Consider the following 16,046-nt stretch of genomic DNA (forward strand, 5'->3'; position numbering starts at 1 on the left):
ATTGACTTCTATTATTTCTGAAAGAAATGATTTGAATGAATATGAAATCAAAGTGATCATTACGTATCTAAGTCTAGCAGTTTAAAATTGCGATAGGGCTGAAGGTCGGAATGATGTTTTCTTTAAGGGTTCTTGAGGAGTGAATTGTTTGTTATGTGGAGCCTGGGAAGTTCAAACCAAATTTCACAGCTGTGAAATCTGACAATGATTCTTGTTTGTACAGTCATCGATGGGTCAAATAACCCACTGAACTGAGAGCTACCAAGCCCTTGCTGCTTTTTGTTCATAGACACAGAAAATAAAAGGTTTTTATACTTATGTAGGCCTATTTTTGCACATTTCATTATAATACCAATATAGAAATATTTCAATACAAGTAAATCATTTGTAAAATCTATCTCATCTATCTTCAGCAAGGATGTATTATAAGCGAAAAAGACATTTATGTTCCAAAAGTAAATGTATATTTGAACTTATGAAAAATCATAAGAAAATGTTTAATCAAAAATATTAAGTAGCACAACTATTTTTAACATTGATAAATGTTTCTTAAGCAGCAAAATTATCATATTAAAATGATTTCTGAAGACTGGAATAAAGGCTGAATAAAATTCAGTTTGTCATCACACAAATGTAAAAAATAATATATATATATATATATATAAACCTTCAAGACAACAAAATGATTTAAAATACTTTATTTCAACAATCATAAAACCAACAAACAAAACCCCCACTGACTGGAGGACAAAAAAATAATAAAATAAAGTACATTCTAGTAAAATGACTTTTTGTTGACAAATTCACTTGCTCCTGTTGAGCACAGCATTAGGTATTTTGTCTGAAACAGTAGGACAAATAAACTAGTTTCCAAGCATCTCTATAATATTCATTAATGATTGAAAACTACTACCACCGTATTCTAAAAAACTGCAACTGCTAAAATTTTGGTTTGAACACTGAAGTGCATCTATAACGTATCCTTTCTACATCTACTTTATAGGAATCGGTCTATAGAAAACCCAATCTGTTGAACATCAGCATACATATAAACAGACATACATATAAAGACTTTCAAGTTTTAGCCATAAATGAGGGTAAGAGAAAACTGACTGTGCCAATCATATCAATAAGAACCCAAGGGGATCTTTGGCTCCAGCTTTTTCAACACATTTGTATTGCCAAGACCATGACCAGATGAATTTGCCACATTCTTGATTGATACCATTCAATTGCTTTAAATGACAGGCAGGGTCACATGCGTTATACAATCAATTTACAGAATCATGCCTTTTTGTTCCAGGAGATCCAATAAACCAGTTCCTCAAAATGAGAGGTAGATGAGATATGCCCAAACAAAAACACCTCCACAAAACCTCACTTTGGCTCTCTGTTACAACGCACAAGGCAAATGTCAAAGTGTTAACAGAATGAGGTTCGATTGTGAGTTAAGTGGTGAGAATGTGTCAGGCATAAAGTGATGTTTGAGAAGCATGGGGAAAAAAGTTGAAGCTATCACATTTATACAAACATATGTATATACACATGCCTTTACAGATCTCTGTACAGATAAAAAATACACACTTTATGGAGGAAACAAATTAGCCCATGTGTTACTGAAGTGTTAGGTTTGTGATGATGAAAGCAATTACTGAAGCAGCATAAGTTTGTGGATGTTTATTTTCTCTAAAGAGGCACGTCAAGGGGAGGCACTGCCTGTGTCCCTGAACTACCCAACTATATTTCGCTCATCACATGCACATACACACTTTCACATTGTCTCTTCCCTTCAATCCCTCTCACAACCAGCAAAGAAAAAGAAAACACTGCAGAACATTCGGGAGACAATCCCCCCGTCACATCGCTTTAAACTCAGTTTAGGAATACCTTAAACTGAGCCAGAGAAAGCACCACTTTCACCCATCATTTACCAACTGTAAGGTGCTGTACAAATTGTACCAGAATAAAAAAAGAGAAAAAAAAAACGTGGTCCACTGATTTATTAAGGCTGCTTGAAGGCCACTGCCTTATTATGGGCTAAAAAAAAAAACAAAAAAATTTGAACAAAGCATTGAAATACACTTGCAACTAGGAAAACTAAACTTAAAGAAAAAAAAAGAAAAATAAATAAATACAAAAAGAACTGACCTCACCTTTATTAGGGAGTCGGTTTGATCAGGAAAATATTTATTTTAATTTTTTTTTACGAAAAAAAGAAAAACAAAAACCCATACACATTTCATTGGTTTCGTGTTTCTCGTTTCAACTTAAAGTGTCCTGTATGCCAGGTAGTCGTGCATGGAGAAAGGAATGGGCAGCGTATAAACCTGCTGGGTGGGCATGACTCGCCGCAGGGTCAAGCGGCACAAGTGCTGGAGGCTCGCAATGCTGCGTGGAGAAGCCCAGAAATGCACGCTGCCATCACGAGACCTGTGAAAAGAAAATCGGATGCCATTTAGTTTATTTAACTTGGCACTGACACGTGATCAAATGTGATCTTGAACAAAGTCTGGTTGTGTTTATACAGTACAACTTGCCAATTCATCTTTGTTGGACTGCTATCATACAGAAACGTACGAGTTTATGTGGGACAGCCAACTCGTCTAAAGAATTTCATATACAAAGCGGGCTGCAGAACTGGTTTGGTGCATTTCTTAAATAATAGATCGTTCAGGATACTTTTGAACAAAGTGATGAAAATAATTTTTGGCTTCATCGCAAAACAGAAGAACAGTTAGAAGCCAAGATAAAGATTCGATTCTTGAGGTAGTAACACTACCCAGCAAAGAATGGAGTAACAGATTCGTACCCGGCAGCTAAGACACTCCCGTTAGTAGAAAAGGCACAACAGAGGCCATTAGTGAGAGGGCCGATGGCTTGAGGACTCTTCTCATCGATGCTCCAGAAACGCACCAGCCTGAAAAATGAAAATACAAGTTGATTGGTTTTTTTTCCACCACTGCGGTGTCTTGCATAACTTTTAAAGCAAATAAAACATGAAACTGAAAGTATGAAATTTGCCAAAAATAACTAGTTTAAATAATGATTTTATACAGTACTGTTCAAAATTTGAGGGCAGTAAGATATTAAAAAATTTTCCTGCAAGGACACACTAATACACACACTGATTAAAAAAAATTAAAAAATGACAGTAGAGCCATTTAAATAAGGATACAAAATTCAGCTTTGCCCTCACAGGAATAAATTACATTATATTAAAATGTAAAACAGGTCTTTTAAATGACTATTTTTGATCAAGTAAGCAGCCTTGGCGAACAAGAGAATGGTCCTATCACTTGCACCTAACCGCAAAACAAATCATATGCACAGTAAGTGCAAGTTTTATCATCTGCCATTTTGTAGAGCACAAATGGTTTCATTCTCTCAATACGAGAGAGAGGCGCCTCCGCCCAGAATCAGCAGGAGGCGCAGCGAAGGCAAACCGGGCACCTCATAGTGATTAATGGACGTCATATGAGAGGCATGTGATCTTTCCCAGAAAGAGGCCCTGCAACAAATCACACACTCCTTCCAGAGCCCCTATCACCTTAATGCTTAATACAGGCTACTAACTGCAACACAAACTATGTTGAGTTTTCAAAAGCATATAACCAAGTGTTCGCATTATCTTACATGTCATCAGTGACACTGGCAATGTGCCGACCGTCGTGACAAAAGGCGACAGACCGAACCCATCGATCATTTGCTCCTCCTGCAAATATGGGTGAGGGAGGGGGGAAGAGATGCCTGAAGGGAAGATAAGAGATGAGTTAAACAACATGAGCTTGAGAGAGAAATCACACAGAGCTAGAAGAGGAAAAGGGGGTGGAAAAACAAGTCACGTACCCCAGCTCGAGCAGAATGGTGGCTGTATGAGGGTCCCACATGATGACACGGGTGTCGTAGGAAGCTGTGGCCAGCAAGGCCCCGTCCGGAGAGAACTCGCAGGACACCACGTCATTATGATGGCCCTCCAGCTTACGGATCAGAGTATACTTATCCATGTCCCACAGGAAGACCTGCAATGCAAAAGACAGATGTTATAGCCTACTGTGTTTTTTTCAGAGACAAAGAATTCAATTATTTCAAAATAAACAGCAAGATCAACATGTGCTAAGCATCATTTTTTAGGTAAAATATTAAGCGCTACAACCAAACCCAGAAAAAGTAGCACATGCCAATGAAACAGCAAGGCTTAGTTGCACAGTCAAACTCTACAGAGCAGCTAGCAGTTGCAAGTCTTTAAATTACATCAATGCTCACATTTTTAAAATTAAAATCTACAGTGACACAGAAATACTACAGTGTACACATAAAATTACAGTTAAATATATAAAATTACATTATTCCAAGAATTACTACATAATTTGTAAATAAAAAAAATACAAACAAGTAGTAACTTAAGGTAACATTATGTTACTCCACTGGTATCCCCTTTGAGTTTTAGTTCACTTGAGTTTACAATAGGCTTGCACCACGTCGGTGGAGGCCTACGAAGAGACAGATACTGCAAGAGAAAAGAACATTCGATGGCCAAAAGGTTGACGCCTTTGGCAAACACAGAATACAGACGTCACAACTGCAAACTCTGCTAATAAATCAACCATGAGAATTTCTAGTGCTTTATTTGCTCCAGCACAATTTTTAACAAGAAAGTGCAAAGGTGCGGTCACATTTAAGGCTGTTGGTCAAATTTTCATGGGCGAAATCTATTGATTTCAATATGAATCCATGCAATCGGGAATCATGTGAGGGCAAAAGATTTCCCCACACAGATTACGAAATGGTTTCAGAATGATCAGGAACCGAAAACTGCTTGGTTCGAAAGTGACTTACATTTACATTTATGCATTTAGCAGACGCTTTTATCCAAAGCGACTTACAGTGCATTCAGGATATACATGTTTACCAGTATGCAAACCAGTATGACTTAAGTGTGAGCTATGCTTCAGCGATACACTTAACAAAGGATAACAAACTTTCAAAAATGTGAACACACCTTAAGATTTTTGAGTGCCAAGAAAACAAGGTCCCTGCATGGTCTTTATATTAAAGGGGTCCTATTATGCTTTTTAACTTTTTGAATTTTAGTCAGTGTGTAGTGTGTATGTTTGGGCATAAAAAATATCTACAAAGTTACAAATCCAAGTCCACTCCAAAGGGAGATATTTCGATTAAAAAAAAATCCCTTTTCAAGAAATACAACGAATGGCTCATTTGGACTACAGTATTGTTTTCCGGGTTTTGTCACAAAGCAGCCCATTAGAATATCATTGATTCCCGCCTATGAAAATTGAATGATTGGGGGGTGGGGAGGGCGAGGTCATGGTTAGAACGCTTGGTTGAGTGCATCAGACTAGACAACAGCGTAGTAGTGGTGCTGGTGTAGCATCAAGTTTTCTCAAGTTATTACACATGCACCGTTTTTTTAATAAATTGCTGACAGTACAATACTGGCCAATGATGTAATCTGCAGAATTTACACTTGAATTATGAGACTACAGTGTATCCCATACATTGAGTGTGGGTGTTTTTATATCACTGTATTTCTGATAGAAACCGACTGTCTTCAGAAAACTGGATGTCATTTTCATTTCATCTTGCATGTAATGTCTGACAAAAGCAGCGTTTGTGAGCGAAGCGCTGCTTTGTGTACAGCGGTTACCGAGAAAACCTCGGTCTCCACTCCAACACGCTGCCACAAACAGAGTGCAAGTCTGTGGGAAACACTGGACTATGGTATAAATAAATTCAACTGTATAACAGTTTCACTGCGATTCATGTTATAATGTTAGAATTAAAAAACAATAAACATAATACATATGCACTTATCTGTAAATAGTAAATGCAGTTATTTTTAAGTGGTTTTTGACATCGTATCCAAAACATGATTTAGGCAAAAACACAAAACAAAACATAAAAACAACGTTACCACTCTAATATGTCTTGTAATTATCCATGCGTGCAAAGGTTCCGTGCGAATCTCTTGCTCAATATTCTCGGGGTCAGAATCTGGCTCAAGTTGATATGGCAATATTGACGCCATCCTTAACTATACTGGAGCAGATGGAACTTGCTGCTTTGGCAAGGGGTGTGGCAGTACTGAAACACCATGTAATCTGTTCGCCAATTACAACTCACTGGGACAGCTAACCAATCACATCACATTTCGTTTTTTCGGAAGCCGGGCCTTCATCAAACCCAGAACTAATCGAGCCGTTTGTGCCAGGCTGGGGAGAAAGGTATCGTAAAAATGTAAATTATGGGAAAAATAATGCGTTTTTCTAACCACCAAGCATAAGAGCACGTTCTAGTACACCTCCAAAACAAAATCAAGACTTTGTAAAAGAGCATAATAGGACCCCTTTAAGAAAACATTCTTGTTTATTCCTTATAAGCTACAGACACTGCACTTGAGTAAAAGTATACATATTTATTTATTCATAGCTAATTGCTGTTTAAACATTCTGGTTTTGTTTGAGAAACTACAACAGTGCGTTATACAAGGCTAATTTACAATTATCTCTTACCTGGCATTGTGAGTTGAAAGGGCTTCAGGGTGCACAACTACTGCCAGCATTCAATGTTAAGCTAAGCCAAATATTTTGCACGTGGAAGAATCATTACAACCATTTTTGGAAGTTGAACTAGTGCAATTTTATCAATCTTTAGGAGAAACAAGTGCTACTATTAATTAGTGGTTCCTTACGAATTAGGAAAAACAAGTTGGTGTACTGGCATCGCCAAAACAGACTCTGCTTTCAGAACACAACAAATTGTGCTTTCACTTAGTAAATGCAACCAGCTTGGAAAGTACAAACAGGTCTTGCTTCTGATGGCTTCATGTATGATGCAACATGGAATGATACATTTGTGTAACCCATTTTCCCGATCTGAGTAATTCCACAGGTTAGACTGACATTATCGGTCTGCAGTCAGCCTTTTGAGACGCAAGGAGCCCTTTCATTGCTCACACATGCCAACAATGCTCCCAATCCCCCCTAAACTACTAACCCCATTACAAAAGAGTTTGACTAGGGCGTTAAGTACAGAAAAATCGACCAGCGGCCAAGTGTTGCGTATCAGAGGTGTCGTGAGTTCGGTTAACTAAGACACTAATGAGTTGGGGGGCGGGGGCTCTACTGGCTGACTCATGTACACGTACAGCAGACACAATGTCTAGAGCTCCTCTTTTAGGGTGAACGTGTAGATGATGGGAATGCTACTGAATATAGAGATGGAAAGGAGTTAAGGAAGGGAAGTAGGTGTAGGAAGGGAAGGGGATCTCACTGTCAACTCTTCTGAAAAATAAGGTAAAAAAGAACTGTGTCAGCGGGAGGTAGACAGACATGGAGCAAAACCTACGTACAGGAAGCCCTTGTGGGCAGGAGCATGGAAGCCCCTGGGGCGTGGGCACGGGCACATGAGCGTCCAACGGGGGCCGCGATGGCAGCCGTGCCCCGAGTGGTCCGCACCAGCTGCTCTATATGTCAGCACGGCGCTTCCCTCAAAATCACTCAAACACAGAGCTCTGCCACCACCTGGGACAGGGAAAGCAAGACACTTATGGACACACACAACCGTACAGTTCAACCACTGCTGCCTGTTCATGGGAGGAGAGTTGGCTAGGAGTCGGAAAGACTCAAGAGCTGGTTTCAGGGATGACTTACTTACATCTTTGTGCCATAAGGGCTTTCACACACAGCCAGCATTACAGCTACATACAATACACTACTGTTCAAAATTTTGAAGTCAGTAAGTTAATTTTAACACAATTTAAAATATACATTTTCTTTTTGAATAGATTATGAAATGTAACTTAATCCTGTGATGGCAAAGCTGAAATTCCAGCAGCTATAACTCCAGTTTTCAGTGTCACGTGATCCTTCAGAAATCATTCTAATCTGCTATTTTGGTGCTCATGAAACATTTATTATGAATGTTGAAATCATCTGTGCTGATTCTTTAACAAATAGAACAATCAGCTTTTGAAACTGAAATATTTTGTAAATAAATGTCTTAACCACTTAATCACTTTATAAAAAAAAAAAAAAAAAAAAAAAAAAAAAAAAAAAAAAAAAAAAAAAAAATCAAATATTTTATATATATATATATTTTTTGTTTTGTTTGTTTTTTTAAAGAAAAGTATAGGCTTCTTTTATTTAACATCTTACTGACCTTAAGGGTTTTGATACCAGATTTAATACCACTAAGTGTGTGGGAAATATCCTAGGGACATCAGGTTTTATTCAAACTATATTTATGAAAAGATATAGTTGATTATTAGTCTCTTAAAATGTTATTAATAGTAATATCAAGAACAGCTTTATGGATGAAGAAGATACAGAAGCCATTTGCATTTCTATATACATGCGCATAATAATCAGGCACTCATTTGCATGAACAAAACAAGCCAAAAACCAAAACTACAGGCAGGGTTTATAGAAGCAGATTATGGCAGTCAGCATTATGATGATATATAAAGATTCATTTAGCACTCATTGATTGGTCATAGCAGAACTACTAACAGTGAGAAACACACCAAACAGGTTATAAAGAGGAAGAAAGAACTGCAAAACATACCGCTTTGCCTGCGCCTACGGAACAAAGGACAGATGAATCCGGCGAGAAAGCGCTACAGTAGACCCAGTTTTGATGGCCACGGAGGACTTTCACCATGTTACCTATTAAGACAAAAAATTTAGATTGCTTAATGTATAGTAATACTTTGTTTTCTGCTATAACATTAACAATTGGTTATTAAATTCCCTAAAATTCAAAGTAAAATTATGTTACAATTTACGCTAACCATTATGCAAACGGTTTACAATAATAAAGACTTTTCCCAATACAATATTTATCCTTTGAAAGCAATGTTGATGGCTTAGAACTTTAGGTGGTAGCTAAATTCCTTTTCACATTCTAATGGTGTCCACTTTGAGACTGGGGAAAATTGTAAAATTATTAGTTAAAAAAAAACCAAACAAAAAAAACCCTGTTTGCAAATACAGTAAACTCCATTTTATCTTCAAGTTCCCTGCATATAAATAAGATTCATGTGATCTTATTAAAACAGCAAGCCTGTCCTAGGATCTTGCAAGAAAAGGAGAAAATATCAGCAAACATTCTTTTGGACTTGGCATCCAATTAGTTTCCAACTATTTCCCCCACACCAAATGCCCAAATCTCTGAGTGGGTGTGCATGTGCATGCTTGAGCGAGTGTGTGTGCTGAACTCCATGGAGATGAAATGAAAATAAATGGGCTGCAAAAAACAAAGCAGGCTGCTGTGAAGGAAACGTCTACTCCAGAGAGCACACAATATACAACAGGGTTACACAATATCTAACTCTAGCATGTTAATATCAATATGTAAAGCTAACAGTAGTGGCACAAAATACAAAATCAACATTTGGTCCTCACCGTCATCTTTGAGGTCCCATACGCGTAGAGTCTTGTCTCTTGAGGCAGAAACCAGCACTAAACTCCCATCTGGGGCAAACGTTAGGTCTCGCACAATGTCTGTGTGGTCCATCAGGTTCAGCAAAAGTTTTCCTGTACAGAAGAAAACAAAATTGAGGATAAAGGTAGGACAAAAAAAAAGCTGAATAATTCCAGATCAACCACTGTTTACTGCACAAAGTCCACGTTAAACGATGCAAACTGCGTCAATGTTGCATCGGTATCAACATCTTGTCACTGTATCTTGGGAGCTGCATTTAACACAGTACTTTAGAAACTTTTTTGACTACTTAGGAATCAAAGAGAGGAAGATTACATTTGTGGTTTTATGCTTATTAAAGCAGATGTCAAAAAGGGACTTCCCAAGGTGTTTCAGAAAAACAGAGCAGTTATACATCTAAGCCCTTTCTTAATGAAAGGTGCTGGATTGCCCTGAGGCATATGGAAGCACAATCACTGACAACAGCCAGACTAATCTGCTTTAAATCTCTATAATTAGCTGCATCTACAGTGACAAAACTAAAACCTTTAAAATGTGTTTCTAAAATTTGATTGAGGCTTAGTAACAGGACCGATTTGTATCCTGTCAAGCATGAAAACATACATTCACTTAGCATATAGAATGGCAGGTGCATGGCGCAAATCCTGTCGAGATACTGTACAATACGCTGCTATCAGATTTCCAGAATGTTTTCAGAGGGGAAAAAAATAAAGGCAGCTAGAGGAAGAGTCTCACACCCTGAAAAGAGCAAGTCTGCTGGGTAAATTTATGGCATTGCGGTTTTAGTTTGAAGGGAGGTGGAGTCATCCACTGAAGAAAACATCTCTTACCCCTCAGAACAGCCAATGGCAGTGTCTTTATAGGACCTGCCCACCTATTTATATATTTTACACCTGGACAAAAATGAATTATAAAACTCGGAAGAGTTGCTACTTTTTCTGCAGTCAACAACCACCTCTTTGTTTCGCAAAAACAGCGATTTGTTTTCCGATAGCAGATTTACGCACGCAGTTATGAGCATTAAAAAAAACTTGTAACACTTAGAGGCACAGAAACAGAACATAAGTGGCCAAGAAACCAATGGCAAAGCGGTACAAAGGTTCATAAAGTGGAGAAATGTATTATGTAAGGGAGAGCGTACTTATAAGTTTGAGTAAATATGTAATAAAAATAATTTAGCACTGACTGATGACTGCATAAAAAAATGCTAAAAATCAATAGGTGTATACAAGACATACATTTGTAAAATATGAAGAAAGTATGGTTAAGTGATAGAAATGGTTCAAAATGACAAAAAGTTAGGCTTAAAAGATCATGTCAACATCTTATATAACCACCACCTCCCCTCTCTCTTACACACACATGTGAGCGCACACGCATCTGTTGGGAAATAGAAAAACAGGAAGCTAGCATGCAGAAGTGTTGAGAGAAGATGTCATGTGTGGACTCTAGTGCAGAATCATCAACAAAAAAACTGATTACTTGATTCAGTGAGATGACCCTCACCTGTATAGACGTCCCAGATTTTGATGCGGCCATTGTTGAGGCCCGTGGCCAGCAGCAGCTGGTCCTGGCCGAACTTGAACCTGTGCCATTCAATATTAACGCAGCGACTCTGTTTTTCAGGAACAGAAGAGCCGAAGGCCAGGCCCCAGACGATGTCACCACAGTCGATGGTGTGCTCTCTGGGCTCGCCAGGCAGCAGACTGCCCTCACTGTTCTGCCGGGACAGTCGTCGAGGACCTGCACCACTCGACTGATCTTCCTTTCTTACAGAACTAGGGCGAGGAAAAGAGAAAACAGTTACTGTGTTGTGTTGGTATGAGAAACATGTCTGTGCTTCATGGAAAACAGATAACAAATTCTCTTAAAGGTGATAAACTGTCAACAGCAAGAGGGCATTTTTTTTAAAAATGTTATCTAGCACGTCTGTTGAAATAAGCTGCACATTTTAACTCTTAGGAATATTTGAAAACTAAGTAAACTCCCAGCCTTAGAGGTTACTTAAGTGTTGCATCAACTTGGACCCATTTATTGTCACTTGGCCAGTTCCTGAAACTCATCAAATAAGGTTCTGGAATGTTTACAAGAGGTTACTGCATGAATACAGAGCAGGCGCTGCAGAACTGAAACAGCCTGCCACGTGTCAGCTAAAGCTTTTAATGGCACAGTGGCTTCTGCTTTTGCATTAAAGGTATAGTTCATCCAAAAACCTGTAAGTCTTGTGTTAGTTTTCAAAACACAAATTAAGATATTTTTAACCAAAACTTTGATCCTTCAAAAAGTTCATAAAGAGACTGTAAAAGTAATCAAAATGAATAGAGCATTTAAATCCAGGCCAAATTTGAGTTTTAAAGATAAATAATTCTTATGGTTCTGGAACAACATGAGGTTGATGAAGTGATGACTGTGAATTTTTTTTTTTAAATTAATTTAAAAAGAATAAAGATTCAAATAACATGTATAAAAATTTGCCTTTGATTTTAGTGCCACTGAAACACTATCACAGCTATTGTTTTTGTTTGTTTTTATTAAACTTAAAGTTTTAGTAATGTTGCTGTTTTTTTGTCACTTTTATTAGTTGTTTTTAATGTCTATATTGTTAATAACTTTTACTTCACTTTTAAGCCGTCATGTTATGGTAACATCTTTTTAACATCATTTTTATGTTTTTAATCAACTATAACAACTGCTAAAGTATTTTTCCCATTTTTTAAAATTATTTTGGTTCAATTGTGAATCTAAACTTAAATTTTTACCAAATGATGTCCTTTGTGTGTACAACTACTAATAAAGCTACTACACTTTTTTACAATACCATGGTTCTCTTTTATGGACACATGTAGAAACTGTTTGTTTACTTCCAACTATCATAAATTCTGTTAAAGTTTTATTTTAAGTTTTAAAGTTGCCTGCATGGTTTATGTTGCAATGTTATTTCTAGTATTTTTATGAAGAACACTAGCATGAGCATGTCAATAAATCCTGCACCGAAAGCACAAGATAATTACTTAACATTTTATAAAATGACTGCCAAAGTAGTTGGTGGGTTGATCATTTTGTGCCCAACTAGAAAAGTACGTGACCTAGACCTACTGCATTTAACACTGGCAAAGAGCCCAAAAAGTTGCTCAGTTGGAGACATGCAGCCAAGGGCAATGATGTGAACCTCATAATGAGGACTCTGCATTCAGTACTGGACAATAGCTGGTTGGCAGAGCTGTGCGCTTAACGGCGGTCTCTTTATCCACAGGGTAAGGTGAGATGAGGACTGCTGATCTATGCCATGCCGCTGAATTCTAAACAAACCCAAACACTGGGCACCACTGTGGCGTAGCCACCATGTGAAAGCCCAGAGGGCCAAACCAGACAACCAGCACACGTGCAGACTGCCTTTGTCAGTCCATCAACACACAAGCTCTATTGTAACAACTCACCACAGTGAGAAACAAAGAGATAAGTGTGCATACTCACAAGCTGGCTAAGCATTTTTTCCATGGTACAAGTCTCACAATTCGATGCCCTTGAGACCAAGCGAAGTAGGAACCATCAGGTGCAAAAGCTACAGTCCAAGTCTCCCGTCCAGACTTCTGGTCAAAGGGAGCAACAGGAGGTATGAGTTCCCCGATGAACTTAGCTTTACCTGTAACAACAGAAAGAACATTTTTAAGCCTTTAAAGCATTAAAACCAAACTTGTTGGCAAACTACCTTTTGTTACTGTTTTATAAGAAACATGCATTTTTGCCTTCATAGCTGTCACTGAGTTACATTATAACTACATTTTCATCTACTTTTGCAAATCAAAAAAATACTATTTAAATTAAGAGTTCATCCAAAAATTAAAATTCTGTTTGACAAAAAAACCTGATATATTTCCCAAAATGTCTTTTTTTTTTAAATCTTCCACAGAAGAAACAAAGCCAATGTTTCTTTAATTTTGGGGTGAACAATCCTTTAAATTATATATATATATATATATATATATATATATATATATATATATATATATATATATATATATATATATATATATATATGTGTGTGTGTGAATTTTTATATATATATATATATATATATATATATATATATGTGTTTTTGTGTTTTTTGTACATTTTTAGTAAACAGCAAGCAATCCAAGAATTTTGAAATGGACTAGAAGCTGTTCATTGGATAGGTACTAATTACAACAGTGAATATGTAACATCTGGAATGTATATAATATTACAAGCTAGTAAACAGTTGTCTGTAGAATTCATTGACAAAAACGAGACATTCGTGAACAGAAACAACACTTGACACTAAAACAGGTTAATGACTAACGTTAGTAGCAGCTAGCACCTCACCAGTGACTAACTGAATAGTTACTAATCGCTATAGGAATACGTCTTCCTGGATATTAAAATGTCAAAACAAAACAAATCACTTAAAACTTTATTTCCCTCAAAAAATGTAAAGTTTATATAATTAACTCCAGGCATAAGTGAGATGGTGAATCACTGGTGTCTGGAGAAACTGCTGCTGGCGGTGGGGGAGGGTGTGGATGTGCTCTGGGTGTGTATGAGGTGTTGTTGTGAACATAGGGCGCAATAATTATAGCATTGCCAATTAACTATGAAATGTTCAAATAACTCAACATTTAAACGTCATATTTTAACGGACATAGACGGCGTAAGCATTTGTTTGAGTTCAATCTGAGTCTAAGCGATAATTGAGTCCTTATATGGCTGAAATAAACACGACACAAGACACTGAAATTATGAGTAAGTTACGTTAACGTTAAATCTATAGCTGCACAAATGTAAACACTAATTATATACGTTAATACACACGTTTAAAAAGGAACTAAACAGTAGACCATCCTCCCATGCAAAGCAGTGACGAGAAATGGAGAGACTCACCTATTTCATTTTCGTTTACAAAATCTGGGAAGCTTGCCATCTAAATCGAAGCGAGTCTCTTAAATCTGAATCTTCTTGGTTAACGAAATGCAGGCGTTGAATTAATGCGCTGAACAAACGGAAAAGACTGTGCGCGCGCGTCTCCTGTGAGTCAAATGCCTGGGAATGCGGAGCGTCTCGCGTCGACGCAACGCTGACTATATTTACATATACGACTGTTTGAAAAACAGACAAGAAGTACCGTCTTTAAAGTTCAAATTTAGTTTTATAAAACTGAAATTTAAACAAAGAAAATGAAGCAGTAGTAGTCTAGTTTCTCTAATCGCGTTGTGTACGGTTTGAATAGTCTATTGTAATGGCTGCGTGTATTGATTCGAACACACACACTGATGGGCGGGATAGTCTAGCGACGTCATAACAGTTGCCGGGGCAACGGAGGAGCACCGATTTCTGATTCGCGGAAATCCGTTTACGTGTGGCCTCTGATTGGCTGTTCGCTCGAGAAAATGAATGGAATGGATTCGTGGAATACGTGCTGATAAGGAGTGTGACGATGAAGCGCTGATCCAGTGCTGCAGTTTAAATGTTTATCTCTAAACGCAACAAGATATCGAATTCAGCGATGAAATTGCTTGAAAGGTGTCAGGAATTTAATGTAAAATTTATTTCGGTTTTATTTTTGGTCTGTTGTGCCTATTAATGATTCATGTCGCGATATGTTCTGTTGCAGTTAGAGAACAAAGAAAGTTTAGTTGCAGTGTTTAATATCAAAGATTTGGAAATTTGAAAATTCTCTGTAAAGCTGAGATGAAAATGTAGATTTATTCAAGTTTATTTTTATAATTGTATTCTTATTCAGAACTAGACCTATAAAATCCGAATATTAATCACTGATTAATTTAGGCTACTAAATTACTAAAAAACTAAAAACTTGGTAGGCATTTAATTGGTTACTAAAAACTTGATAGGCATCTACATATTTGATGAATACATAAAATATATCTGTTAATTTTTATTGACAGGGTTGCACATAAATAGAGCTGTTTTTATTATAATACATCCATACATGTATATTATTTTATTATATCATAAAAATGCTAAATTGTTAATTCCTACTGACATGACCATGCTGGCCATGAAAAGAGGTCAACCTTGAGAAAGTGAGAATACTTTTCTATAACTGTGATGACCCTTTCAAACAAAATGGGTATAAAAATATTCAAACAGCTCAAGTATTGAGCAACCAAGCAAGAAGGTCATCTGTCAGAAAAGCTACCAAGAGACAAGTGAGTTTTACAAAGTACTTGGCTAGATATTAGTCTCTTTGGCATTTCACAGCTTAGACCTCTTTAGAAGAGTGGGCTGAAAATAGCTTCCCCCCAGCAGAGCCAAGTCCAGCCCCATTCCTGTGGTTTGCAAGAAGACATTTGACAACCTGAAACATTTTGATATTAAAAGTGGTCTGATAAGACTGAAGTATAGGTATATGCCCTCAAAGAAAAGACATAAACTTACATTTGTGCATCCTCAAAGTCAAAATTGTTTTTTCATAATCAGAACTTGAAAATATATTGCTAACAAAGGCAAAATAGATGGAGCCAAAAGCAGGTGGTTCCTGTTAAACCTGCAGCAAAAGATTGATTTTGATTTGTTAAGTGTTTGATTTTGCAGTAAGACTCTCAAAG

At 37.2% G+C, this 16,046-nt stretch overlaps 1 protein-coding gene across 1 annotated transcript; it reads right to left on the reverse strand.

Moving 5' to 3' along the window:
- Positions 1 to 683: 683 nt before the first annotated feature.
- LOC109103105 (WD repeat and SOCS box-containing protein 1-like) lies at positions 684 to 14,760 on the reverse strand. Its single transcript, XM_042739741.1, has 9 exons — positions 14,362 to 14,760; positions 12,937 to 13,105; positions 10,969 to 11,240; positions 9,423 to 9,554; positions 8,584 to 8,684; positions 3,847 to 4,019; positions 3,634 to 3,747; positions 2,810 to 2,917; positions 684 to 2,430 (listed from the first exon to the last, which is right to left on the reverse strand). The coding sequence occupies exons 1-9, from the start codon at positions 14,399 to 14,401 to the stop codon at positions 2,268 to 2,270; spliced, it is 1,272 nt and encodes a 423-aa protein (XP_042595675.1). The 5' UTR covers positions 14,402 to 14,760; the 3' UTR covers positions 684 to 2,267.
- Between the last annotated feature and the right edge of the window lie 1,286 nt (positions 14,761 to 16,046).

Source organism: Cyprinus carpio, chromosome B15, assembly GCF_018340385.1.
Source record: "Cyprinus carpio isolate SPL01 chromosome B15, ASM1834038v1, whole genome shotgun sequence".
Classification (NCBI taxonomy): domain Eukaryota; kingdom Metazoa; phylum Chordata; class Actinopteri; order Cypriniformes; family Cyprinidae; genus Cyprinus; species Cyprinus carpio.